This window comes from Lutra lutra, chromosome 15 (assembly GCF_902655055.1).
Source record: "Lutra lutra chromosome 15, mLutLut1.2, whole genome shotgun sequence".
NCBI classification, from domain to species: domain Eukaryota; kingdom Metazoa; phylum Chordata; class Mammalia; order Carnivora; family Mustelidae; genus Lutra; species Lutra lutra.
In genome coordinates this window covers 66,765,527-66,793,455 of record NC_062292.1, presented here as the reverse complement: position 1 = coordinate 66,793,455, position 27,929 = coordinate 66,765,527, and the positions used below count along the sequence as shown (strand labels likewise).

Genomic DNA, 27,929 nt, shown 5'->3' with positions numbered 1-27,929 from the left:
GTGTGCAGAGAAAATGTGATGCGAGGACACAGGACTAAGGTGACTATCTGTCTACAAGCCAAGGAGAGGCCTTAGGAGGAACCAAACCTGCTAACCCCTTGGTCCCAGACTTCTAGTCTTATGAACTGTTAGAAATATGTGTTTGAATATTATACTTACATGAAACAATAGAATGAAATAAAATACATATTATAATTAAAACAAACAAACAAACAAACAAGAAAATACATGTTTGAGCCCCCCTGTCTGGGGTACTTTGCCATGGCAACCCCAGCAGACTCCTACAAAGTTTTCTTCTGGGTAATTAGGCATTAAGCAAGATAGCAAAGTAAGCAAACATAGAACAGTCCTTGCAGGATAGTAAGTAAACACTTAGGCAGCATTTTCAGAACTTGCTAGGAAAAATTCATGTCTTCTTCAGGTCGTTTTTGTAGAGGATGCTCTTAAGGACCACTGTGAGTAAACACACAGCAGAGAGTACCTTCACCGACTTCCTATCTGGTAACAAGGGTCCTGGCAATATAAGTCAGAAAAAAAATCAGTATTAAATGCAATCAGTACAACTCTATTTGTTACTTACTCTATGCATTGAATTTTTAATTACAGTAGTAAGAGTTTTTATTTCTAGAAGGTTAATTTGCTATTAAAAATCTGGTATTTTTTGATAATGTCTCTTCCTTTTCTGGTGTTATTTCTTTTTATATCTTTGAGCTTTTAAAATATAATTTCTGCTATGTGTGATTTCTTGTGGGATCTAATGTATTATTTATTTGCCAACTTGACTTCGTGATGCATTATATCTCTCTGAATTCTCTAATTTAGGAGTGTGGCCTCGTACAAGGAAAGGCTTTATGCATGGGGAGCCCTTCATAGCTGGCGTTGAGGGTGGCTCTCTTGAGGTTAACATGGCATGAAAATTTCACCAAGTGACACAGTTGTGTTCCAAACTTGGAATCGCCTATTACTTTAATTTGTCGGATTGTGTACTCCAGTGTTACACAAGTGGAAAATTTGTGAACTCCAGGGTAACCCTTGTGACTAGTAATTCTTAGAATGAGGAACAAGCAAATAAGGAAGCCAACATTCAGGGAATGCACAGATGGACCAGCTTCCTCTTCTGTACAGTTGGGTGGTTTTTTTCCTGATTCTTCCTGTCACTGAGAGGAGAGAGCAGAAGGCTCGATGCCAACATTCACCCATTCACCTGGTCTCAGGTGTTGTATCCTGATCTGAGCAGAGCAGCAAGAACAACCAACCCCTGGGAGATACACATGGTTACTGGTATGCTCACAAGCCCTGTTTGCCACGTCAGCTTCCCATTTCTTTTGTTTTATTCTCTGGGAGTTTCCTTTTTTTTTTTTTTTTTTTTTATTATGACCACAGATCTGCATTCAGAAAAAAACTAAAAGACTTTTTTTTTTTAATCTTGCATTTCTGGATGTTTGTTTTATATGTCTTTTCAAGTTATGGAGCATGTCATCTTGCCAGAATAGAGTCCATATCTGTTCTGTATATTTGCACGCAGATATGTGAGCATGTGAGAAAACAGTGTTTCAGGTTTGAAAGTGAGTCTGGAAGGAAGGACTGAGATTAGATTGAATGGGTGGGAGGAGGAGGAAATGGGGGAGGGGTCGTGGGAACTGAATTGAAGGTTATGTGGACCCGATGTGGCCACAGAGCAGAGTGGGGAGTAGCAGGACATGTGGGTGGGAGGACACAGGAACACAGGAAAGCGTGTGGAGTGTCAGAGCCCAGGGTACTGCCAGAAAATACTCACTTCTTTCAATCCTGTCATATTACAGATGAAGATATTGAGACCAGACACCAGTATGTTTTCTCCAACTCACTATATCTAGTGGGTGTCCACCCAGGACTTTTCTTGATGCTTAGCCCAAAGCTCTTTTAGTACAAGAGATGTGGTGTGAGAGGTAAGAAGGGCCCAGAGTAGATGTAGGGAGATCTGCTTGAGGCCAGAAAACCGGGAGAGAAATGGGAGGCAGAGTGTAGGTGGAATGAGAAGCTCAGGAAAGGGAAACGGTTATTAGGGACAGTGGATTTCTTCAGCAGGGAAGTTGAGGTTTCTGTTGGTGGGGAGGGCACATCAGTTGAGTGTGTGGGGCTGTGTGGGGAGGGGGATCACGTCTGGGTCCTGAGGAGGGAGGAACTCAAGGACTATGATGGTGTTTGGGGGGCTTCCAGCAAGGGCTTTTGGAGAAACAGGAGTGTGCTCAAGGTCTGAGCACAAATGAGCCAAAAGGAGGGTCTAAAGGATGTCTGGGGACATGGCAGTTGCCCTGATCCCTGAGGGGGGTTTGAACACCCTGCCAGGTAGCCTCCAAGCACCTCCTAGATTTCTCCTTGGGGGGCTCCTGTGTCCAGGGATTACACAAGTGTCAGTGACATGACAAACACTCCTTCACCCCCAAAAGTTTTCCCTCTCTCTTGAGAAGACCCTCTCCTATCTACTGCTTCAGAGCTTGTCCTCTGTCCACTATTAGCCAAGCATACACAGAAGTGGAGCTGGCTGGTGCTTGGGAGGAAGAAATTCCTCTGCCTTTCACGGTCCTTCTAGCTGGACTAAGAATCAAACTGACATGAGACAGATTAACAGCAGAAAATAAAATTCAATTGCATGTGTCCAGGGAATCCACACAGACGTGGGATTCCAAAGACAGTGAGGCAACATGAAGCTCATGTGAGCTCAGGAGAGGTGCACAGGTCTGAGGACAGGAAGGGGAGGAAGACCATTAAGGGGAAGGTGAGGAGAGGGTGGAAAACAAAGATGTTTTATTATGTAGATAAGTTTTTTAGGTAAAGAGGACTCTCTGTTGATAGCTCTCTTCCTGGTACAGTCTCCTTTCCAATGTAAATTTAGACAGTTGAGGGTGAGGCAAAGAGCTTTTCCTGAACCTGCTGGATTTTGATTTCTTTTAATTCACAATAATGTTCATGCCAAAGTGGTCCATGCTGGGGCAGCCTGCCTTTGACCTCGATGCTGAAAAAGTGGCAGATCCTCAGTGGAACCATGACTGATGCAACAGCTACTTCCTGCACCACTGATTGGAGTCACCCCTGCTCACAGGAGCTGAGCCGAAGGATGAGGGGCTCCACTCCACTTCAATTTCCAGCCCTCTTCTGCTTCCTCTTCCCTCACCTCCTTCTTCTCCTCCTTCTGTTATCTGAAACTCTGCTTGCCTCTTGGTAGGTGTTGAGCCAAAAGGCACAACCAAGCCAAAGAATAGGACAAGGAAGGGTTTTACTTGCAATAAGTAAGGTGAACACTGGGGATTTTCCCAAAGCAGTGTTTCCACAGACAACAAAATTGAACAATTGGACAATGCATGCATTTGCAAGAAGGGACTTGTGCAAGGAGGAATTCAACATTGAACTGGGGGAAAAGTCACCTGAAGATGACAGAGTTCGGGTCAGTCATGAGGTCAGCAGAAGTGGGCGTCACCAATAATCTGACCCCCATAGGTCCAACATCTGGGTGCTCCAACAGGCTTAGGTACTGCAAAGATAAGAGTGTGTCAGGTTAGTCTTCATTTTTGAACCAGCCCTGTGAGTTTTACCACTGACTTATTGTGAAAGGATTAGACTCTCTCCTGGCCCGATAGTGGCTGCTAATACCTACTTTCACAGAATGACTGGGCTGCTTAAAGTGGCTTTTCTTATATAAGGAAAGCTATGTTTTGCCTTTTTAATTTTTTCCTGGAGACCCCTAACTCTTCTTGCTTACACTCTGTCTTCTGGCTCCCTCCCTCTCTTGCATCTGTTATTTCCTTTGGTGTCTCTGATCATCTCTGGACACTTTGATCCCAGAATTGCACTCCTCATTTCGTTATCACTCTTTCTTCTTCCTGCTCAAACCCACCATCCCCTCCCACTATCCCCACACCAAACTTAAGCATGTAAGCACTGGACACTTATAATTTTCAGGGTCCAGTACAAAAGGCAATTGTGAGGTATCATACTCAAAAAGCAGGGGGAAAAATTGCTCTTAAAGACCTTAAAATACAAAAACTTCTCCTTCCTTTGAAGTACTTACCATTCTACTTGTCATAGTGTTTCTTGTTGTTGCTGTAGGTTTTCTTCATTTAATGTGCAAAATGTCACTCTCCCCTGGGTATAGGGACTCAGAGGGCAAGTGCACACTCTCTTAGGTGCCAGGAGGACACCATTCTCCCGCATTTATTTGCACGTATTTAATAATTTTTGAACAAACTGCAGGCATCTCATTAAGATAAGACTCCGAGGCATATAGAATATATATTTTAGCATGGAAATATTTCTGCCTGTTCTTTTGCTAAGTGCTGTGTAGGGGGTTTAGTCCCTCTCGTCCAGGTACCTGGGTTTTTGTTGGTGGTTCTGTCCACAGTCCTCACATTCTTTTCCCATTACTTTCTTTGTAGGGTGGGGTTGTTTTCCTGAGGGTTTGCTTCCTTTCAACTGTGAGTGTTACCTTTGGGATGTGCCTCAGGATGATTTATCTTTATAGAGACCAATAGCAGACCATTCCAAGATGGGTGACTTTGACAAAAACAATATTTTTAGTTAAAAGCAATAAAAATGAGGCAGATTCAAGAAAAGGTCTTTACCTCCCCCTCCCCTGTCTGCCAATACCAGGAAGAGAACTATTTTTTTTTAAAGATTTTATTTATTTATTTGACAGAGAGAGATCACAGGTAGGCAGAGAGGCAGGTAGAGAGAGAGAGAGAGAGGGGGAAGTAGGCTCCCCGATGAACAGAGAGCCCGATATGGGGCTCAATCCCAGGACCCTGGGATCATGACCTGAGCCGAAGGCAGAGGTTTAACCCACTGAGCCACCCAGGCACCCCAGGAAGAAAGCTATTAACAGAGAATCTTCTTTACCTAAGAAATTTATCTGCATAATAGAGCACCTTTCCCCCCCAAAACTCTCTTCTCACCTTTCCACTAGTGGTTTTCCCTGCTTTGTATCCTCAGACCCCTATACCTCTCCTGAGCTCACATAAGCTTCATGTTGCCTCACTGTCTTTGGAATTTCATGTCTATGTGGATTTCCTGGACTTATGCAATTGAATTTTATTTTCTCTTGTTAATCTATTTCATGTCAATCTGATTCTAGTCTAGTGAGAGGGACCGTGAAAGGCAGAGAAAATTCTTTCTCCTTGACATCTTCATCCTTTTGCCCCCCATTAGCAGGAGCTGCTCTTTGTACCCTGCTGGCTGGCCTACTTTGGACAGAGCAGGACACTAACTCTGTTCTGATCCAGGCTCATACTCAGCCTGGGGCTTTGTTTTTCAGTTCAGGGATTGGGCCTTCTAAGGGTTCCCACCTTTTTCTCAGCAGATGGAGCCTCTTAGTCCGGGACAGGATGTGGTACTCTCCTTTCCCTATGGGCCCTTCCCCCCAGCAGCTGCATGGCCTCACCTGTGTGCTGAGGCAATTCCCTGCCCTCCCCACACCTCATGAATGCTTCATTCTGCATGGGAGATGACGGCCTTCCTGCCCTGCTCAGGTAGCAGGTCCTCTCAGGCCTCAGGCTTGTACCCGAGAAAGCAGTTCTCTTGTCCATATCCTGGATTCCAGCCTGTCAGGAGCCCCTGGTAATGTCAACGGGAAAAAGCCTAAAGAGACAGAGAACTTCCTGAGTCCGCGACTCTCAAAGACTCCAGGTGCTCACCTTTGGACATTTGTTAATCATTTTAGTGGAATTTTTGTTTCTGGCTGTAGAACATCTGGCTTCTGTCCCAAGTAAGTGAGGGTTTGCATCTCCGTTTCCTTGGAGGAGACTGTCTTTTCCTAGATTTTAGGTGAAGTTGCTCTGATCCTTCAGCCCTGATGGAGTCAAGAGATTTTGATTATCCAGCTTTTCATAAGATTAAATACAGCAGTAATCTCTTTCCAGTTTTCTAGATTCCCATCTTGACTTTCCAAAAAATGTTATCTTTATAATATTAGCCTGAGATTATTTCTGTTTAATTGTAAATCAAGAAATGACAAGCAAATAGTTCAAACATATTTATCCAGATGATATAAAGCACAAACAAATACTGAAGAGCTTTTAGACACTTACAAACACCATGAAAGAGGAAGGTCAGCATGTCCAGCAGAGGCCAGCTCATGATAAGACAAGCAAGGAACATTCAAGCATGAACAGTAAGAAGGGAATCTGGATTCATGATTCCAGAACACTCTATTAACTTCCGCTGCTACAAATTCTCATGGTTTCTTATTACAAGTAATAGGAGATTCACAGCAGGACCCTCTGTGTAAACATCCCGATTATTAGCATCTGGCTTTATTCCAAACAAAACTGTGTAAGGTTCTCATTTTATCAAATAGGATTACAACTAATATTTTGTGATGCTAAAAAAATTTTATGTTGAAGATTTCCATAATATTTAAGAATAATTGGATCCCAGAGCTGAATTAATCGATCATTCAGAAATAATCTTTGAGCACGTACTACTTGCCAGGCCCTCCGTTAGATGTGGGGATCATGAGGAGATAGAAACACCTGGGGCCAAACAGTGAGTCAAGATTCTGAGAGGGCAAGCATCAGCAATGGTCACCACTTTAGAAAATGTTGTTTCAAGCAGGCTTGTTTTTGTCTAGAGTGTGCATTTTACAATAAATCTCACAACACCAAAATTAATAGTCTTGGTTTACATGTTTTTCTTCTCAAGTAGAGTAAAAGCTCCTTGAAGAAGGGGTTGGGCTGTCAACACTGTATTTTCGTCAGAGTAGCACAGTGCTTAGATCCAGGCAGGTGTAAGTGACTGTTTGCTGAGTGAATATATGTTAACACAGGCAGCTGTTTCAATGTCCTGTGGTCTCTGTAATTGCTACTGGTTCTTCCTGAAGACGATGGTGGACTGGTAGTTGCAGGCAATCATGGGGAATCTGGACAAACAGATTAAGTGTTGAACAAAAATGTGGGCCCAAAATGGTGCCATGGGCCATGCCAAGTCCTCAAACCTTGCTTACTCCTTAACCTAAATGCAGTTCTAACTCCCCCCAGAAATGTCCACCTGTCACTGAGGAATTCTCCGGTCAGCACCAGGGAACTATTCTGTCACATGGGCCCTCTCCAACCCCAAGGAGGGGAGATCATCCTCATGATATCACCCCGGCTCTCCCAATTAAGGGAGGGTGACCTTCCCTGAAACACTCCTTTCTCTTCTTTGCCAACTTTCTTGCTATAAAATCTTCCCATTTGCACCACTCTTCAGAGCTCCCCTCTACTGGCTGGATGGGATGTTGCCCCATTCTTGAATCACTTAATAAAACCAATTAGATCCTCAAATCTACCTGGTTGATTTTGGTTTTTAACACAATGAGAAGTCAGAGATGTGAATGAGTTAGGGTGGGGTGAGATAGGGAAGGAAATACATGGGGTGTTGTCACAAGGGCATTAGGGACCCGATGGCAGCAGTTTCCAGGCTGGGTGGTGGGAGCCATGTGTTCTCATGGGTTACTATCTGGATGAGAAGAAAATGTGGGAGAGGTAGGGTCATTTTCTATGCCACATAGGACTCATTCTATAGCAACTGAGTTAGGGACAGGGAGCAGGATGGAAGCTGGTGACAGGGAGAAGATGGAAGCCAGAGAGGAGAGTCAGACCATGAGGGGAAGTGAGATTCTGAGTAGGTGTCCAGGGTTGAGGGAGAAACATATTTGCATTGTTTCAGAGACTCAGGGAAGGTCATATGTGGAGAGGAAGTCAGAAGAGAAGTGCTATGTGGGGGGTAGGTTTGTTAAAACAACCGTCAAAGACCAACTTTCTAAGAGACAGAACATCTGCAAGTACAATGCTGTTCCTGCAACTTGTGCTGCTGGTGGTTCTCCTCCCAGGTGGTGACAGTGAAGATGGTGAGAACTGTGGCCCTACACAGTGTGTGTGTGTTTGTGTGTGTGTGTGTATCTGTTTCTGTGATACATGTACTACATGTGTTTGTATGTGTGTGTACTCATGTATGCATGTGTGTCTGTGGGAGTGTGTAAATATGTGTATGTTGTGTGTGTGTATTTGTGCAATCATGTGCATGTGTACACTGGGGGTGTTGGTTCCTCAGCACATACCTGGGAATGAGATCATCTGCCTGGTTCCTTCCTGAGCATTCCCAACCCCAGGGCCTTGTGCTCTTCTGAAGGCTGGGTATGAAGCTCTGGGCTGTGGGGCAGCACATGTCTCCCGAGACAACTATGGCTTCCCTGTCCTTTAGATTTGGTTCCCCTCCCTGGCCCCATCTTCTCCACTCTCTCTCCTTTCCATGTGCTCCTCTTCCAATATCAAACTGTTCTTTTCCACAGATTTCCAGGAGCCGATCTCCTTCCAAATCATCCTGATCTCATCCTTTTACAACCATTCCTGGGCACAAAATTTGGGCTCAGCTTGGGTGGATGAGCTGCAGACCCATGCCTGGGACAGCAAGACTGGAATTTTCACATATCTGCAGCCTTGGTCCAAGGGCAATTTTAGCAGGGAGACGCTCACAGAACTGGAAAGGATACTCCATACAAATGCTATGAGATTTTTTCAGATAATTCGTAATCATGTCAGTGAATGGCAGTTTGAATGTGAGTTCAGTTTCCTCCTGGGTGAGATGAGGGTGGCAGCTGTGTGTGTGTGTGTCTCCTTGAGCTTATTTTTCCTCTAGGATAGCAACTCCACTGGCTTCTGAAACTCATATCTCCCTATTATAACTCTGAATCACATTTGTGTGGGCAAGAGGTAGAAGCCAGACCCTTAAAAAGCTTCACATCTTCTGCTATTTCCCACTCCTCTCATTGACTACAAGCTGTGTTCTCCTGTCTCATAAAGTTTCTCCTGTGACACCCCCCTCACTGGTCTCCAACCAGGTACCCACTCTTCCCTCACTCACTCAGTGACTGACTTCTTGAACTGTGCTTTCATCCCTGTTTAATCCCATCATTGAACTCTATGTGTTCTTTGTACCTCACTGCACTCCCTTCAACCTAGATTGTTTTTACCCCAACTCTCCACTAAACCCTTCCCTATTTTCTGCCCACACTCTTCATGTCTCTCCTCCAACATTTATTACTTTCTCAATCATTCACCTCTCCCTTCACCTCTAGTGACCACTAATGTGTGAGACTCTGCTGAAACCTGGCTCTTCTCCATTCCCTCCAGTCCCCTGAATTTCACCCTCTGCTTCCACCATCCTTGGCTTCCACTCATCTCTTTTCATTTCTTTCTCTCCTGTCCTCTAAATCCCGGCCTCTTTTCCCAGATCCCTTTCAGGTACAGGCAGCAGGAAGCTGCGAGCTGCACATTGGAGAGGCATCAGTTGGCTTTGCCCGGATTGCTTACCAAGGATTAGATCTCGTTAGTTTCCAGAACACGTCATGGTGGCCATCTCCAAAGGGAGGAAGCAGGGCTCAGAAGGTCTGCACACTATTCAATCAGGATCATATTTTCAATGAAATACTATACACGCTCCTCAGTGACACCTGCCCCCGGTTCCTGTTGGGTCTTCTTGAAGCAGGGAAGGCGTATTTCCAGCGACAAGGTCAGTCCTACTCCCTCCCTCCAGCATTCTGCATTCTGCTCTCATAAATTTGTACCATTCCCTCAAATTCAGGGTAAGAAGGAAGCAAGAGGGAGAGAGGATAATGGTGACAATTTCTAGAGGTGATAGGTTGTGTCTATATAATGTGATGTGAAGGTCTACCCTCTCAGTCTGTGAATAGCTGTCCTGTGTCTGCAGTGAGACCAGAGGCCTGGCTGTCCACTGGCTCCAGTCCCTGTCCTGGATGTCTGCTGCTGGTGTGCCATGTGTCTGGGTTCTACCCAAAGTCTGTGTGGGTGATGTGGATGCGGGGTGAGCAGGAGCAACAGGGCACCCAGCGAGGTGACCTTCTGCCTCATGCTGATGGGACATGGTATCTTTGGGTGTCCTTGGATGTGAAAGCCACGGAGGCATCTGGCCTGTCGTGCCTGGTGAGACACAGCAGTCTAGGAGACCAGGACATGGTCCTCTATTGGGGTGAGTAAGAGCTGGGGCCCGGCTGGGAAAGGGGGTGAGTGGTCCTCCAGCAGATCTGGGGGCCTTTTGAAATTTTTGGGATTTTAAGGATTCCAGACCAGAAAAACTAAGAAAAAAAATCAGTAATTCAAGAAATGGAAGAGCTAGGGTGAGGCTCCTACAGATGTGTGAGGATGCATTGGGTTGGGTGAAGGGTCTATATCTGAGGAGGGATGGGAGAAGAGAGAGGAAGAAGAGCAGTTGGTGAGGCAGAGGGTAACAGGAGCAAAGAGGACCAGGGAGGTGCAGTTCAACCCTGGGGTGGATGGGAAATGATACCCTCTGTGCACCAAACCCACAGAGCAGCCCCACTCCATGGGCTTCATCTTCCTGGTGGTGATGGTGCCCCTGGTGCTTCTGGCAGGTCTGGCATTGTGGCTCTGGAAGCGCTGGTAAGTTTCTGGAACCACCTTCCTGCTCTTTCCCAGGTGTCTCCCACCTTTCAGTCTGTCCTCAGCCCTCCTGCTCCCAGTGTCCTTTTCCACTGCGGTCCTCACCTCCCCCTGCTGCAGAATGACTCTTCCTTCTTCTGTACCTCCTAGGAAAACACACTGGAGACATCAGTGCACTGGCTTCCCTTCTGAGCAAGATCCCAGCAGCCCAGGCTCCGGCACTTACCTAAACCCAACTCAGTGGTGAAGTCCTTGCAACTCTGTGTGTGTAACTTTGTCTTTCAGTTCTGCTTAATGTTCAGTTGTCAATAGAAGCTCAGTGTAATTTAGTGGGATTTGTTTTTCTGACATGGTTCTAGAACTTAAATCTCAAAATTTGACTCACGTAAAAAGAAGTCCCAGCAACTTTCATGGGTCATAGACATCAGATGTCATTTCCTCCAGTGAGCCCACTTGTAGTTCACAAGTAGAATCACTTTACTTATGAGAATATCTACCACTTTGACTTGCACTGTAGCAATTCTATTCCTGCCCCCTCTGCCCTTATTGCCCCTAGTAGGTCCCTTTTCCCTTATAATTCTTAAGATTGTTGAGTAAAATTCATGTCTTTTTTTTTTTTTAATTTTTTATTTTTTTCAGCATAACAGTATTCATTATTTTTGCACCACACCCAGTGCTCCATGCAATCCGTGCCCTCTACAATACCCACCACCTGGTGCCCCCAACCTCCCACCCCCCACCCCTTCAAAATTCTCAGATCGTTTTTCAGAGTCCATAGTCTCTCATGGTTCACCTCCCCTTCCAATTTCCCTCAACTCCCTTCTCCTCTCCATCTCCCCTTGTCCTCCATGCTATTTGTTATGCTCCACAAATAAGTGAAACCATATGATAATTGACTCTCTCTGCTTGACTTATTTCACTCAGCGTAATCTCTTCCAGTCCCGTCCATGTTGAACAAAACTTGGGGATTCATCCTTTCTTTTTTTTTTTTTTTTTTTTTTTACAGCTTTATAAACATATATTTTTATCCCCAGGGGTACAGGTCTGCGAATCGCCAGGTTTACACACTTCACAACACTCACCATAGCACATACCCTCCCCGATATCCATAACCCCACCCCCTCTCCCAACCCCCTCCCCCCATCAACCCTCAGTTTGTTTTGTGAGATTAAGAGTCACTTATGGTTTGTCTCCCTCCCAATCCCATCTTGTTTCATTTACTCTTCTCCTACCCCCTCAACTCCCCATGTTGCATCTCCTCTCCCTCATATCAGGGAGATCATATGATAGTTGTCTTTCTCCGATTGACTTATTTCGCTAAGCATGATACCCTCTAGTTCCATCCACGTCGTCGCAAATGGCAAGATTTCATTTCTTTTGATGGCTGCATAGTATTCCATTGTGTATATATACCACATCTTCTTTATCCATTCATCTGTAGATGGACATCTAGGTTCTTTCCATAGTTTGGCTATTGTAGACATTGCTGCTATAAACATTCGGGTGCACGTGCCCCTTCGGATCACTATGTTTGTATCTTTAGGGTAAATACCCAGCAGTGCAATTGCTGGGTCATAGGGTAGTTCTATTTTCAACATTTTGAGGAACCTCCATGCTGTTTTCCAGAGTGGTTGCACCAGCTTGCATTCCCACCAACAGTGTAGGAGGGTTCCCCTTTCTCCGCATCCTCGCCAGCATCTGTCATTTCCTGACTTGTTAATTTTAGCCATTCTGACTGGTGTGAGGTGATATCTCATGGTGGTTTTGATTTGTATTTCCCTGATGCCGAGTGATATGGAGCACTTTTTCATGTGTCTGTTGGCCATCTGGATGTCTTCTTTACAGAAATGTCTGTTCATGTCCTCTGCCCATTTCTTGATTGGATTATTTGTTCTTTGGGTGTTGAGTTTGCTAAGTTCTTTATAGATTTTGGACACTAGCCCTTTATCTGATATGTCATTTGCAAATATCTTCTCCCATTCTGTCAGTTGTCTTTTGGTTTTGTTCACTGTTTCCTTTGCTGTGCAAAAGCTTTTGATCTTGATAAAATCCCAAAAGTTCATTTTTGCCCTTGCTTCCCTTGCCTTTGGTGATGTTCCTAGGAAGATGTTGCTGCGGCTGACATCGAAGAGGTTGCTGCCTGTGTTTTCCTCGAGGATTTTGATGGATTCCTTTCTCACATTGAGATCCTTCATCCATTTTGAGTCTATTTTCGTGTGTGGTGTAAGGAAATGATCCAATTTCATTTTTCTGCATGTGGCTGTCCAATTTTCCCAACACCATTTATTGAAGAGGCTGTCTTTGTTCCATTGGACATTCTTTCCTGCTTTGTCGAAGATGAGTTGACCATAGAGTTGAGGGTCCATTTCTGGGCTCTCTATTCTGTTCCATTGATCTATGTGTCTGTTTTTAGTGTCAGTACCATGCTGTCTTGATGATGACAGCTTTGTAATAGAGCTTGAAGTCCGGAATTGTGATGCCACCAACTTTGGCTTTCTTTTTCAATATTCCTTTGGCTATTCGAGGTCTTTTCTGGTTCCATATAAATTTTAGGATTATTTGTTCCATTTCTTTGAAAGAAATGGATGGTACTTTGATAGGAATTGCATTAAATGTGTAGATTGCTTTAGGTAGCATAGACATTTTCACAATATTTATTCTTCCAATCCAGGAGCATGGAACATTTTTCCATTTCGTTGTGTCTTCCTCAATTTCTTTCATGAGTACTTTATAGTTTTCTGAGTATAGATTCTTAGTCTCTTTGGTTAGGTTTATTCCTAGGTATCTTATAGTTTTGGGTGCAATTGTAAATGGGATGGACTCCTTAATTTCTCTTTCTTCTGTCTTGGTGGTGGTGTAGAGAAATGCAACTGATTTCTGTGCATTGATTTTATATCCTGACACTTTACTGAATTCCTGTACAAGTTCTAGCAGTTTTGGAGTGGAGTCTTTTGGGTTTTCCACATAGAGTATCATATCATCTGCGAAGAGTGATAGTTTGACTTCTTCTTTGCTGATTTGGATGCCTTTAATTTCCTTTTGTTGTCTTATTGCTGAGGCTAGGACTTCTAGTACTATGTTGAATAGCAGTGGTGATAACGGACATCCCTGCCGTGTTCCTGACCTTAGCGGAAAAGCTTTCAGTTTTTCTCCATTGAGAATGATATTTGCGGTGGGTTTTTCATAGATGGCTTTGATAATATTGAGGTATGTGCCGTCTATCCCTACACTTTGAAGAGTTTTGATCAGGAAGGGATGCTGTACTTTGTCAAATGCTTTTTCAGCATCTATGGAGAGTATCATATGGATCTTGTTCTTTCTTTTATTAATGTGTTGTATCACATTGATTGATTTGCGGATGTTGAACCAACCTTGCAGCCCTGGAATAAATCCCACTTGGTCGTGGTGAATAATCCTTTTAATGTACTGTTGAATCCTATTGGCTAGTATTTTGGCGAGAATTTTTGCATCTGTGTTCATCAAGGATATTGGTCTGTAGTTCTCTTTTTTGTTGGGATCCTTGTCTGGTTTTGGGATCAAGGTGATGCTGGCCTCATAAAATGAGTTTGGAAGTTTTCCTTCTATTGCTATTTTTTGGAACAGTTTCAGGAGAATAGGAATTAGTTCTTCTTTAAATGTTTGGTAGAATTCCCCCGGGAAGCCGTCTGGCCCTGGGCTTTTGTTTGTTTGGAGATTTTTGATGACTGTTTCAATCTCCTTACTGGTTATGGGTCTGTTCAGGCTTTCTATTTCTTCCTGGTTCAGTTGTGGTAGTTTATATGTCTCTAGGAATGCATCCATTTCTTCCAGATTGTCAAATTTGTTGGCGTAGAGTTGCTCATAGTATGTTCTTATAATTGTCTGTATTTCTTTGGTGTTCGTTGTGATCTCTCCTCTTTCATTCATGATTTTATTGATTTGGGTCCTCTCTCTTTTCTTTTTGATAAGTCTGGCCAGGGGTTTATCAATCTTCTTAATTCTTTCAAAGAACCAGCTCCTAGTTTCGTTGATTTGTTCTATTGTTTTTTTGGTTTCTATTTCATTGATTTCTGCTCTGATCTTTATGATTTCTCTTCTCCTGCTGGGTTTAGGGTTTCTTTTTTGTTCTTTCTCCAGCTCCTTTAGATGTAGGGTTAGGTTGTGTACCTGAGACCTTTCTTGTTTTTTGAGAAAGGCTTGTACCGCTATATATTTTCCTCTCAGGACTGCCTTTGTTGTGTCCCACAGATTCTGAACTGTTGTGTTTTCATTATCATTTGTTTCCATAATTTTTTTCAATTCTTCTTTGATTTCCTGGTTGACCCATTCATTCTTTAGAAGGATGCTGTTTAGTCTCCATGTATTTGGGTTCTTTCCAAATTTCCTCTTGTTATTGAGTTCTAGCTTTAGAGCATTGTGGTCTGAAAATATGCAGGGAATGATCCCAATCTTTTGATACCGGTTGAGACTTGATTTAGGACCAAGAATGTGATCTATTCTGGAGAATGTTCCATGTGCACTAGAGAAGAATGTGTATTCTGTTGCTTTGGGATGAAATGTTCTGAATATATCTGTGATGTCCATCTGGTCCAGTGTGTCATTTAAGGCCTTGATTTCCTTGTTGATCTTTTGCTTGGATGATCTGTCCATTTCAGTGAGGGGAGTGTTAAAATCCCCTACTATTATTGTATTCTTGTCGATGTGTTTCTTTGATTTTGTTATTAATTGGTTTATATAGTTGGCTGCTCCCACGTTAGGGGCATAGATATTTAAAATTGTTAGATCTTCTTGTTGGACAGTTCCTTTGAGTATGATATAGTGTCCTTCCTCATCTCTTATTATAATCTTTGGCTTAAAATCTAATTGATCTGATATAAGGATTGCCACTCCTGCTTTCTTCTGATGTCCATTAGCATGGTAAATTCTTTTCCACCCCCTCACTTTAAACCTGGAGGTGTCTTCGGGTGTAAGATGAGTTTCTTGTAGGCAACATATAGATGGTTTTTGTTTCTTTATCCATTCTGATACCCTGTGTCTTTTGATTGGGGCATTTAGCCCATTAACATTCAGGGTAAGTATTGAGAGATATGAATTTAGTGCCATTGTATTGCCTGTAAGGTGACTGTTATTGTATATTGTCTCTGTTTCTTTCTGATCTACTACTTTGAGGGTCTCTCTTTGCTTAGAGGACCCCTTTCAATATTTCCTGTAGAGCTGGTTTGGTATTTGCAAATTCTTTCAGTTTTTGTTTGTCCTGGAATCTTTTAACCTCTCCGTCTATTTTCAATGATAGCCTAGCTGGATATAGTATTCTTGGCTGCATGTTTTTCTCATTTAGTACTCTGAATATATCATGCCTGCTCTTTCTGGCCTGCCAGGTCTCTGTGGATAAGTCTGCTGCCAATCTAATATTTTTACCATTGTACGTTACAGACTTCTTTTCCCGGGCTGCTTTCAGGATCTTTTCTTTGTCACTAAGACTTGTTAATTTTACTATTAGGTGACGGGGTTTGGACCTATTCTTATTGATCTTGAGGGGGGTTCTATGAACCTCCTGGATTTTGATCCTTGTTCCCTTTGCCATATTGGGGAAATTCTCTCCAATAATTCTCTCCAATATACCTTCTGCTCCCCTCTCTGTTTCCTCTTCTTCTGGAATCCCAATTATTCTAATGTTGTTTCGTCTTATGGTGTCACTTATCTCTCGGATTCTCCCCTCGTGGTCCAGTAGCTGTTTGTCCCTCTTTTGCTCAGCTTCTTTATTCTCTGTCATTTGGTCTTCTATATCTCTAATTCTTTCTTCTGCCTCATTTATCCTAGCAGTGAGAGCCTCCATTTTTGATTGCACCTCATTAATAGCTTTTTTGATTTCAACTTGGTTAGATTTTAGTTCTTTTATTTCTCCAGAAAGGGCTTTTATATCTCCCGAGAGGGTTGCTTTAATATCTTCCATGCCTTTTTCAAGCCCGGCTAGAACCTTGAGAATCATCATTCTGAACTCTATATCTGACATATTACCAATGTCTGTATTGATTAGGTCCCTAGCCTTTGGTATTGCCTCTTGTTCTTTTTTTTGTTGTGAATTTTTCCGCCTTGTCATTTTGTCCAGATAAGAGTATATGAAGGAGCAAGTAAAATACTAAAAGGGTGGCAACAACCCCAGGAAAATATGCTTTAGCCAAATCAGAGGAGATCCTGAATTGTGAGGATGGAGAAAGGGGATAAAAAGGGGTTCAGAAAGAAAGAAAAAAAAAACTATTAAAAAAAAGAAAGCCGATAAAGAAAAAATATAAAAAGAGGAAAAAATATATATATATATTAGATAAACTATTTAAAAAACGTTAAAAAAGAAAACGGTAAAAGTTAAAAAAAATTTAGCAGAAGAAGAGAAAAAGAAAAAAAATTGAAAAAGAAAAAAAATTAAATTAACTGCAAGGCTAAAAAATCATGGGGAGAAAGCCATGAGTTCCGTGCTTTGCTTTCTTCTCCTCTGGAATTCCGCCGTTCTCCTTGGTAGGTGAACTTGGTCCTGGCTGGGTTCCCGTTGATCTTCTGGGGGAGGGGCCCGTTGTAGTGATTCTCAAGCGTCTTTGCCCCAGGCGGAGCTGCACCGCCCTTACCCGGGGCCGCGCTGAGTCATCCGCTCGGGTTCGCTTTCGGGAGCTTTTGTTCCCTGAGCGCTTTCCGTAGAGTCCGGAGGACGGGAATGAAGATGGCGGCCTCCCGGTCTCCGGCCCGGAGGAGCCGAGAGCCCGGGGCCCCACTCCTCAGTGCGCCCTCAGAGAACAGCGCCCAATGACTCCCGTCACCCTGGCCTCCGGCCGCGCTCAGAGCTGACCACGCCTGTGACCGGTTCAAGGCAACCCTGAGCTGAGAGTCACTCCTCGGCTCTGTCTCTGCAGCCGGCTTCCCCGTTCTAATACCAGTAAGCTCTGCGACACTGAGACACCCCCGATCCTTCTGCGACCCTGCGGGACCTGAGGCCGCGCTGACCCCGCCCGGGCTTCACCCCAGTTAAGCCTCTGGAGCGATGTCCCTCAGCGGAACAGACTTTTAAAAGTCCTGATTTTGCTCCGTTGCTCCGCTGCTCACCGGGAGCCGGCCCCTCCCCCCGCGGTCTATCTTCCCGTCGCTTTGGATTCACTTCTCCGCCAGTCCTACCTTGCAGAAAGTGGTTGATTTTCTGTTTCTGGAATTGCTGTTCTTCTTCTCTTCAATCTCCCGTTGGATTTGTAGGTGTTTGCAATCTTTAGATAAGCTATTTAGCTGATCTCCCGCTACCCGAAGTAGTCTCAGCCTGCTACTTCTCCGCCATCTTGACTCCTCCCCCCTCATGTCTTTTTAATATTTGCATTCTTGGCAAGGAATATCACTTGCACAGAATATGGCCTTAATAAAAATCTGTGTTAAGAGGCACTGGATGGCTCATTTGTTCAAGCATCTGACTTCAGCTCAGGTTATGATCTCTGAACTCTGTATCAGGCTCTGTACTTAGCAAGGAGTCTGTTGGATATTCTCTCTCTGTTTCTCTTCCTCCACCTCTCCCTTGCTTGTGCTTTACCTCTCTCTCTCCCAAATAAATTAATAAAATATCACCAAAAAAACCTACATTGAATTTATACCAAATTCATAGGTTCTTCTTTTTCTTTTGCTTCCTGACATGTTTGTAGTGGTTGAAATATTTGGTACTGTTAATGTTACAAGTGTCTCACTTGGCCACAGTCTTCACAATTTCCCTGTTCTTGTTGACATCTCCAGGCCCTTAAATAGAAACAAGTTTTCATGTGAAGATTTGTATTACATAATTACAGACACCTACTGGAGTGGACCTGCAGCTCCAAGTATTCTGAATAAAAAGAGGAAGGCAGGGTGCTTGCTGTTTGTGGGGTTTGGGGACAGCAGCACTGTTGTCAGCATGGGGCTTGTTGGAAATACAGGGTCTTGACCTCAGCTGAGACCCAATGAATCACAACTTGCATTTTAGCAAAATCAGCAACAGATTCATATGTGCATAAATGTGATGTCTGAGAGGTAGCAGTGTAAGTGCATCCCTGAGGGGAAAAGAGACGCTCCAGGAAAGAGAACAGGAATGTTGTGGTCGGGAATGAATGAAGATCCACCGGGGACTGTACATACAGTGCTTCCTGGCATTTGTGGCTGCCCTGTTACAGTCCTGAGGACTCAGAGTCAGTGACTGTTGAGCTATTGCTCCTGGGGGAAATGTGGAGTTGGGTTTCTGGGAACCTCTGCTTACAACGCTTGCCAACTGATGACCACCTGCTCTGATTCCATGTGTGTTTCTGTTTAAAGACAGTGTCTCCTAAATTTGTGTGGAACCAGAAAAGACCCCGAATTGCCAAGGAAGTGTTGGAAAAAAACCAACCTGGGGGAATCATATTGTCTGATTTAAAGCTATATTATAAAGCTGTGATCACCAAGCAGCATGGGACTGCTACAAAAACAGACACACAGATCAATGGAACATAATGGAGAACCCAGATACAGACTTCAACTCTATGGTCAACTAATCTTCCACAAATCAGAAAAAAAAATCCAATAGAAAAAAGATAGTATTTTCAATAAATGGTGCTGGGAAAATTGGACAGCTATATACAGAAAAATGAAACTGGACCATTTTCTTACACCATTCCCAAAGATAAACTCAAAGTGGATGAAAGACCTCAATGTGAGACAGGAATACATCAAAATCCTAGAGGAGAACATAGGAAGTAACCTCTTAAACATTGGCCACAGCAACTTCTTTCAAGACATGTCTCTAAAGACAAGGGAACCAAAAGCAAAAATGAACTTTTGGGACTTCATCAAGATCAAAAGCTTCTGTACAGCAAAGGAAATAGTCAAAAAAACAAAGAGGCAACCCACAGAATGGGAGAAGATATTTGGAGTGACACTACAGATAAAGGGCTGGTATCCAAGATCTATAAAGAACTTCTCAAACTCAACACCCAAAAAACAAATAATCAAGTCAAGAAATGGGGAGAAGACATGAACAGACACTTCTCCAAAAAAGACATACAGATGGATAACAGACACATGAAAAAATGTTCAACATCATTAGCTATCAAGGAAATTCAAATCAAAACCCCATTCAGATACCACCTTACACCAGTTAGAATGGCAAAAATTGATAAGGCAAGAAGCAACAAATGTTGGAGAGGTTGTGGAGAAAGGGGAACCCTCTTGCATTGTTGGTGGGAAAGCAAGCTGGTACAGGCACTTTAGAAAACAGCGTGGAGTTTCATCAAAAAATTAAAAATAGAGCTACCCTATGACCCAGGAATTGCACTGCTGGGTGTTTACCCCAAAGATACAGATGTCGTGAAAAGAAGGGGCACATGCACTCCAATGTTCATAACAGCAACGTCCACAACAACCAAACTGTGGAAGGGGCCAAAATGGCCTTCAAAAGATGAATGTATGAAGAAGATGTGGTCCATATATGTGATGGAATATTATTCAGCCATCAGAAAGAATGAATACCCCCATTTGCATCAGCGTGGATGGAACTGGAGGAGATTAGGCTAAGTGAAATAAGTCTTGCAGATAAAGACAATTACCATATAGTTTAACTTATTTGTGGAACATAAAGAATAACATGAGGACATTTGGAGAAGGAAAGGTAAAATGAAGTGGGGCAAATCAGAGGGGGACCCGAATCACGAGAGACTATGAACGCTGGGAAAAAGCTGAAGGTTTTAGAGGGGAGTGGATGGGGGGACAGATTAGCCCTGTAATGGGTCTTAAGGAGTCATGTATTGCATGGAGCACTGGGTGTTATAAGCAAACAATGAATCATGCAACACTGCATCAAAAACTAAGGATGTACTATATGGTGACTAACAAAATATAATAAAAAAAGTCAGTTTCTCTAATATATATATATATATATAGAGAGAGAGAGAGAGAGAGAGAGAATATATATATATTCACTATATATATATTCACTATATATATATTCACTATATATATATATATATTCACTATATATATATATATTCACTATATATATATATGAATAATTTATTGTATGTATAATTTATTTCCAAATACTGAAATACTAGCTCAGAAATGTATAACATTTCCTAGCTTTGGTACTGTGATCGCCAGGATCTTTGGCTTTCACTCATACAACTGTGCTGCTTATGATGGTTTTAGAAACAAACAAGAATCCATGAATGTGCCTCATGGTCTTAGGAATCCATGAATATACCTATTTTCTCCCTTTCCCATGGCATCTTCCTAGTGTCAGAGATGTTATCTTAGCACTTTCTGGAGTGGCTCCACATAGACATCACAATTGTCCTATTCCTTTTCCTGGATTTATTGTTTCATTGTTTATTCCCTCATAGACCTTCATTAACTCATGGCCCACAGCCTGAGTAAGCCTCACCTACACAAGTGTTTTGCCTCTGAGGCACATCCCACCTTCTTATGCTTAGGACACCAGACAGACCTGTAGTTCTGTGCTCCAGGACATTTTTAAGCACTAATATCACCTAGAAAGATGATATAAATGAAGAAAACATTGTACCAAGTGGACTGTGAACAACACACATGTTTAGAGTGAGGAAATTAACACAGGAAGGCAGAGAGACCCCTGGTCCAGCCTCATCTGGAACACCTGAGATGGGTGACACATATCAGAACACTCTATGTGTCCATAAATAGTGGTGAGCACATGTGTCTGGGGGTTACTAGTCAATGTCAGCAGGTAGGCCAAACAGCACAGACAGACTGTGAATAATGAAGATGGACCCTCTGTGACTGATGACCCCCATGCAAGTGGGAGTAGAGACATGCCTGGCTAGATTTCAGTTGCTCTTGGTTTCATTAATTTACTCTACAAACTATTCTCAAGCTTTGACTATGCAGCAGGGATATTCTGATTGTCAATTATTGGGGAGGAAAAGGTCTTCCCTGCCTTCATAGATTGAAAATTTTATTTTCTTGATTAAATTAATGTTTTCATTGTGTTTTTAACCAGTTTGTTAGTGCAGCAACTTACGTGGGTTGAGCTAAGTAACTGAGACTGAATTCTAACTTCTTTAGGTGTTGAAAGAGGAGCCCAAGGCTGGAATGTCTAGAGGGACCACATGTAGGCTCCCAGCCCTACATATGTGGACATTCTGGAAAATAATGTTGAGATGGGAGAGGTTGAAAGGGTGAAAAATGGGAAAGGGTAGAGCAAATAATGGAATTTCTGGAATCTTCTCTCATGGATCAAAGTGCTTGGCTGTTTCCCTAACTTGCAGCCTACCTCATCCTCCTTGTGTGGCCACCATGAGGATTTTTGTTTAGTTGACTCCACCCTCATGTGTAGCCCTGGACTCTCTCTGATCAGCCTGATGCCATTAGGAGAAAGCATCCTTGACAATATGACAAGTTTATTGATGGACAGGTAACCTCCAAATAAGACCAATCATCAGACAGATGCCACTTGTATCAACCAGAATGAAGATTTAAGGCTAGGCACTGACTCCAGGTGTCACGGGTCACTAGCCTCCTGACTTTTGTGGTTAATGGAGGGGAGGGAGATGCTCTCTTTTGTTCTGGATGATAAGGCCAGTGGATAAAGCCTGAAATAAATATATTCAGTTTTTCAGCACCAGAGAAGCAAGCTGAGGATGAAGGCTACATGCAAGAAGGCAGAAAAATTACATTTGTGAAATTTGTCAACAAGGTAGATACCAAGTGTTCTCACAACAAGAAGGAGAAATAAAAGAAAAGAAAGAGAAGGAGAAGTTCTAGATGTGAGACCATGGCCAAGTTAAATGGCTTGACTATGGGCTCCTGTCATCATGTACACATACACCAAAACCTCAAGTGATTACTTCATTTTGTTTTTAAAAGAAAAGAGCAATAAAAATATTCAACCATGTGATGAATGCTACATGAAAGATTAACTTTCATGATTTGCTTCAATAAAAGTTTTCTTGACCAATTCTGCATTTTCCTTGCAAAATGCAGCATGCCACACTAGATGCATCACAGGTGAGGATGTGAGCATTCACGTGCAGCTCCTTGCATGCATCACACGCACCAAACTGCCATGGTTCTTCAGCCTGTCCTCTCTTAGAAGTTGTTGGAAGACATTCCTCAGGAGGACCTTCATTCATGTCATGTCACAGACTCTGCTGCAACTGTTAGGGCCCTAGAGGGCCCATATGTCCTGTGGTGTCTCCCTGCCTTCCTCTCTGGGCAGCTGGAAAGCTGCATGCTGCCCACAGGTATAATTTTCATTTGTCATCATACTCCAGTGACAGTGAAAACAGAAGCAACAGTAAAACCAAAACATCAGAATAATGAAGCAGACACACAGATCCACAGAAGGGGCTGGAATGTCAATGACCCTGGGCTCCCCAGTTCCATCAGCCAATACATTCCCTGAATGTTTTCAGCCTAACAACATGAATTTATTTCCTCAGTTACTTGAAGCTCCACTCTAATGGATAGAGATGTAGCTACTGGGGGACACTGGGCTAATGTCTCTGTTCCTTAAAATTTCCTCCTCAGTTCCCTTTTCTTTCCCTCAGTGCATTAAAATATCCCTCTTCCTTTACTTGTTGGCTTGCTATTTTTCTATATTTCTTCATCTTGTGACACTCTTACCTTCTTTTGCTAGTTATCCCTGACATGTGGATCCATCTCTGTCCTGGGTGATTTTATGGATTTCCAACAAACCACTGGTCAGGAATTGAGGTACCAGTTCTGCTGCTATCTACCTGACTGGCCAAAATTTACACAAGCATTTTTGTAGAGATTAAAGGACAAGCTGCCTACCTCTGCTGGCTACAGTCTTTTTCAAGAGACTATATGTACAACACCTGCTAATGCCATGCCTCCCACCCCCATGCTGAAATATGTTCTTGATGGAGCCCACCCAAAATAATATCACAAGCCTGGGATTTCACCAGCAGCCATGACATGGTCCATACCACTCTGATGTGAGTTCTGCCCTGGGGAGAGATCATTCTGACTGAGGCCCCAGATATGGCCTGGCAGCATTTATCTGGTCTGACTATAGGGCCCTCCCACCAATGCAAGCTTCTCAGGGGACAACACAAAGAATGTGCCCTGCAGTTCAGTGATACTTGGTCTCTGGCAGATGCTTGATCTGACATAACTTAAACCCAAGGGGGCCTGACTGGCTACTGACATGACATGGAACAAAATCTGGCCCACAGCAGGCAATGAAAGTCATTGTAGATGTAGAAAGGACTGAAATTAAAGTGGTTTAGCCATGACAAGAGGGCACATTCAACTTCATATGAGATACCCCTGAAGTGCCAGGGTCTGAAAAAGAGGGGCCCCTGAATTATAGGTCACTACAAAACCTCTTCTTCATACTTTCAAGAATACAAGATATATCTAACTTCCTAACACACAGAAATAGAATTAGACAAAATGAGAAGACAGATGAATATGTCTCAAATGAAAGAATAAGACAAATTCACAGCAAGATAGCTAAGTAAAAATGAGATAACTAATACACCTGACATAGAATTTAAAGTAATGGTCATAAAGACACTTGCTATACTTGAGAAAGAGTAGAGGACCTCAGTGAGATCCACAACCAAGAGCTAGAAAACATAAAAAAGACCCAATCGGTGATGAATGAACTCAATAATTGAAATTAAAAATACACTGATGGAATGAATAGGAAAATAGAGGAAGAAAAAACATCAGTGACCCGGAAGACAGGGTATGAAAAGCCATAAAGTTGAAATGGAGAGAAAGGAACAAAAAAATTCAAAAGGAAAATAGACTTAGGGACCACAGCAACACCACCAAGGACAAAAATACTTGTATTATAGATCACAGAAGGAGGAGAGAGAGAGTAAGAGGTAAAGTATTTATTTGAAGAAATAATAGCTGAAGACTTCCCAAATCTGGTAGAGGAAACAGAAATCAAGATTTAGGAGGCACAGAGAGCTCCCCAAAAAATCAACCCCAGAAAGTCAACACCACAATACATATTAATTGAAATGGCAAAAAGTAAGATATAGTAGAACGTATCAATGAAACTAGAAGCTGGTCTTTTGAAAGAATCAATAAGATCGATAAACCATTGGCCACACTAACCCAAAAGAAAAGAGAGAAAGCCCAAATTAATAAAATTATGAATGAAATGGGAGAGATCACAACTAACACCAAGGAAGTAGAAACAATCATCAGAAGTTATTATCAACAGTTGTATGCCAATAAGCTAAGCAACCTAGGTGAAATGGATGCATTCCTGGAAAACTATAAACTCCCAAAATTGAACCAGGAAGAAATCGACAACCTAAATAGGCTGATATCTAGTAATGAGATTGAAGCAGTGATCAAAAACCTCCCAAAAAACAAGAGCCCAGGACCTGATGGATTCCCTGGGGAATTCTACCAAACTTTCAAAGAAGAAATAACACCTATTCTCCTGAAGCTGTTTCAAAAAATTGAAAGCAGAAGGAAAATTTCCAGACTCTTTCTATGAAGCCAGCATTACCCTGATCCCCAAACCAGGCAAAGACCCTACCAAAAAGCAGAATTTCAGACCAATATCACTGATGAATATGGATGCTAAGATTCTCAACAAGATCCTAGCAAACAGGATCCAACAGCACATTAAAAAGATTATCCACCATGACCAGATGGGATTCATTCCTGGGCTACAAGGATGGTTCAACATTTGCAAATCAATCAATGTGATAGAACAAATTAATAAGAAAAGAGAGAAGAACCACATGGTCCTCTCAATTGATGTAGAAAAAGCATTTGACAAAATCCAGCATCCGTTCCAAACGCTTCAAAGTATAGGGAGAGAGGGAACATTCCTGAACTTCATCAAATCTATGAAAGACCCACAGCAAATATCATCCTCAATGGGAAAAAGTGGAACAGAGTAGAGAGCCCAGATATGGACCCTCAACTCTATGGTCAGTTAATCTTCGACAAAATAGGAAAAAATATACAGTGGAAAAAAGACAGTCTCTTCAATAAATGGTGCTGGGAAAACTGGACAGCTATATGTAGAAGAATGAAACTCGACCATTCTCTTACACCGTTCACAAAGATAAACTCAAAATGGATAAAAGACCTCAACGTGAGACAGGAATCCATCAGAATCCTAGAGGAGAACATAGGCAGTAATCGCTTCGATATCAGCCACAGCAACTTCTTTCAAGATATGTTTCCAAAGGCAAAGGAAACAAAAGCCAAAATAAACTTTTGGGACTTCATCAAAATCAAAAGCCTCTGCACAGCAAAGGAAACAGTTAAGAAAACAAAGAGGCAACCCACGGGATGGGAGAAGATATTTGCAAATGACAATACAGACAAAAGATTGATATCCAGGATCTATAAAGAACTCCTCAAACTCAACACACACAAAACAGATAATCATATCAAAAAAATGGGCAGAAGATATGAACAGACACTTCTCCAATGAAGACATACAAATGGCTATCAGACACATGAAAAAATGTTCATCATCACTAGCCATCGGGGAGATTCAAATTAAAACCACATTGAGATATCACCTTACACCAGTTAGAATGGCCAAAATTAGCAAGACAGGAAAGAACATGTGTTGGAGGGGATGTGGAGAAAGGGGAACCCTCTTCCACTGTTGGTGGGAATGCAAGTTGGTGCAGCCTCTTTGGAGAACAGTGTGGAGATTCCTCAAGAAATTAAAAATAGAACTTCCCTATGACCCTGCCATTGCACTACTGGGTATTTACCCCAAAGATACAGATGTAGTGAAAAGAAGGGCCATCTGTACCCCAATGTTTATAGCAGCAATGACCATGGTTGCCAAACTGTGGAAAGAACCAAGATGCCCTTCAACGGACGAATGGATAAGGAAGATGTGGTCCATATACACTATGGAGTATTATGCCTCCATCAGAAAGGATGAACACCCAACTTTTGTAGCAACATGGACGGGACTGGAAGAGATTATGCTGAGTGAAATAAGTCAAGCAGAGAGAGTCAATTTTCTTATGGTTTCACTTATTTGTGGAACATAACAAATAGCATGGAGGATATGGGGAGTTAGGAGACGGCAGTTGGGGGAAATTGGAAGGGCAGGGGAACAATGAGAGACTATGGACTCTGAAAAATAATCTGAAGGGTTTGAAGACATGTGGGGGGTGGGAGGTTAGGGGAACCAGGTGGTGGGTATTAGAGAGGGCACGGATAGCATGGAGCACTGGGTATGGTACAAAAACAATGAATACTGTTATGCTGAAAATAAATAAAAAAAATGATTAAAAATAATTAAAAAAAAAGAAATGGCAAAAAGTAGTGAGAAAGGAGATTTTTAAAAGCAGCAGGAGAAAAGAAGAAAGTTACATGCAAAGGGACACCCATAAAGGCATCAGCTGATTTTTCAGCAGAAACTTTGGAGGCCAGAAGAAAGTAGCACAATATATTCAAAGTACTGAAAGGGGGAAAATATGCAGCCAAGAAAACTCTATCCAGTAAGGCTATCATTCAGAATAGAAGGAAAGATAGTGTTTTCAGACAAACAAATGTGAAAGAATTTCATGACCACTATCCTAGCTCTAGGAGATATGTTAAAAGGGTCTCTGAGTGGAAAGGAAAGAAAAGATCAAAGGAAAAGAATGACAAAATCAGTAACAGTAAAGATATCCAAAAGATCAGTTAAGGGACTCACAAAATAAAAGAATGCAAAGTATGGCACTGTATTTCAAAAATGTGAATGGGTGGAGGCAAAGGAGCAAAGAAACTTAAGTGACCTTAAGTTAATATTGACTGCTATGTATATAAGTTATTATCTACAAACTGAATGATAACCACAAATCAACAATTATAACTGATGTACAAAAAATCAAGAGAAATGAATCCAAGTATATCACTAGAGAAAGCCAATTTTCCATGGGAGAAGAGAGCAAGAAGTGAAAGGAACAAATACAATCATAAAACAAGGGATAAAATGGCAGTAAGTCCATACATATCAATAATCATATTGAATGTAAATGAACTTAAATGTTCCAATCAAAAGACATAGGGTGATGGGATAGATAAAAAAGCAAAACCCATCTATGTGCGACCTACAAGAGATTCATCTCAGACCTAAAGACACATGGAGATTCAAAGTGAAGAGATGGAGAAGAATTTATCAAGCAAATGGATGTGAAATGAAAGTCAGGGTAGCGATACCTGTATCAGAAAAAGTAGACTTTAAAAGAAAGACTGTACAAGTGGCAAAGGAGGATAGTATATAATAATAAGGAGAATGATCTAACAAGAAGATATAGCAATTATAAATATTATGAACCCAACATGGGAGGACCCAAATAAATAAAGTAGCTAATAACAAATGTAAGGGAAGTAATTGATGGTAACACAATAATAGTATTGGCGTTAACTCCCCCACTTACATGGATAAACACACCATCCGAGCAGAAAATCAAGAAGGACTGGCTTTGAATGACATTGGATAAGTTAGATCTAACTGATATACCAGAACATCCTAAAACAACAAAATACACATACTTT

General features: G+C 42.2%; 1 protein-coding gene across 3 annotated transcripts; it reads left to right on the top strand.

Annotated features, from left to right (window-relative positions):
* Window positions 1-7,710: 7,710 nt before the first annotated feature.
* On the top strand, window positions 7,711-22,607 carry LOC125085498 (T-cell surface glycoprotein CD1a-like). 3 transcript variants are annotated; one of them, XM_047703905.1, is made up of 7 exons: window positions 7,711-7,858; window positions 8,300-8,566; window positions 9,241-9,519; window positions 9,718-9,996; window positions 10,337-10,427; window positions 10,578-10,691; window positions 22,023-22,607. In XM_047703905.1, exons 1-6 carry the CDS (start codon window positions 7,726-7,728, stop codon window positions 10,672-10,674), a joined length of 1,146 nt encoding a protein of 381 aa, XP_047559861.1. In that variant the 5' UTR covers window positions 7,711-7,725; the 3' UTR covers window positions 10,675-10,691; window positions 22,023-22,607. The 3 variants fall into 3 exon arrangements, with proteins under 3 accessions (XP_047559861.1, XP_047559860.1, XP_047559862.1); XM_047703904.1 differs by lacking the exon at window positions 22,023-22,607 and having other exon boundaries at window positions 10,578-11,092; XM_047703906.1 differs by lacking the exons at window positions 8,300-8,566; window positions 22,023-22,607 and having other exon boundaries at window positions 10,578-11,092.
* Window positions 22,608-27,929: the final 5,322 nt, after the last annotated feature.

Excerpts from the sequence above, each read along its gene's own strand:
- LOC125085498 (XM_047703905.1), top strand. The coding sequence starts at position 7,726 with ATGTGGGGGGTAGGTTTGTTAAAACAACCGTCAAAGACCAACTTTCTA. Across the intron at positions 9,520-9,717 it reads GGCGTATTTCCAGCGACAAG|TGAGACCAGAGGCCTGGCTG; the intron begins GTCAGTCCTACT and ends CTGTGTCTGCAG. Across the intron at positions 9,997-10,336 it reads GGACATGGTCCTCTATTGGG|AGCAGCCCCACTCCATGGGC; the intron begins GTGAGTAAGAGC and ends CCAAACCCACAG.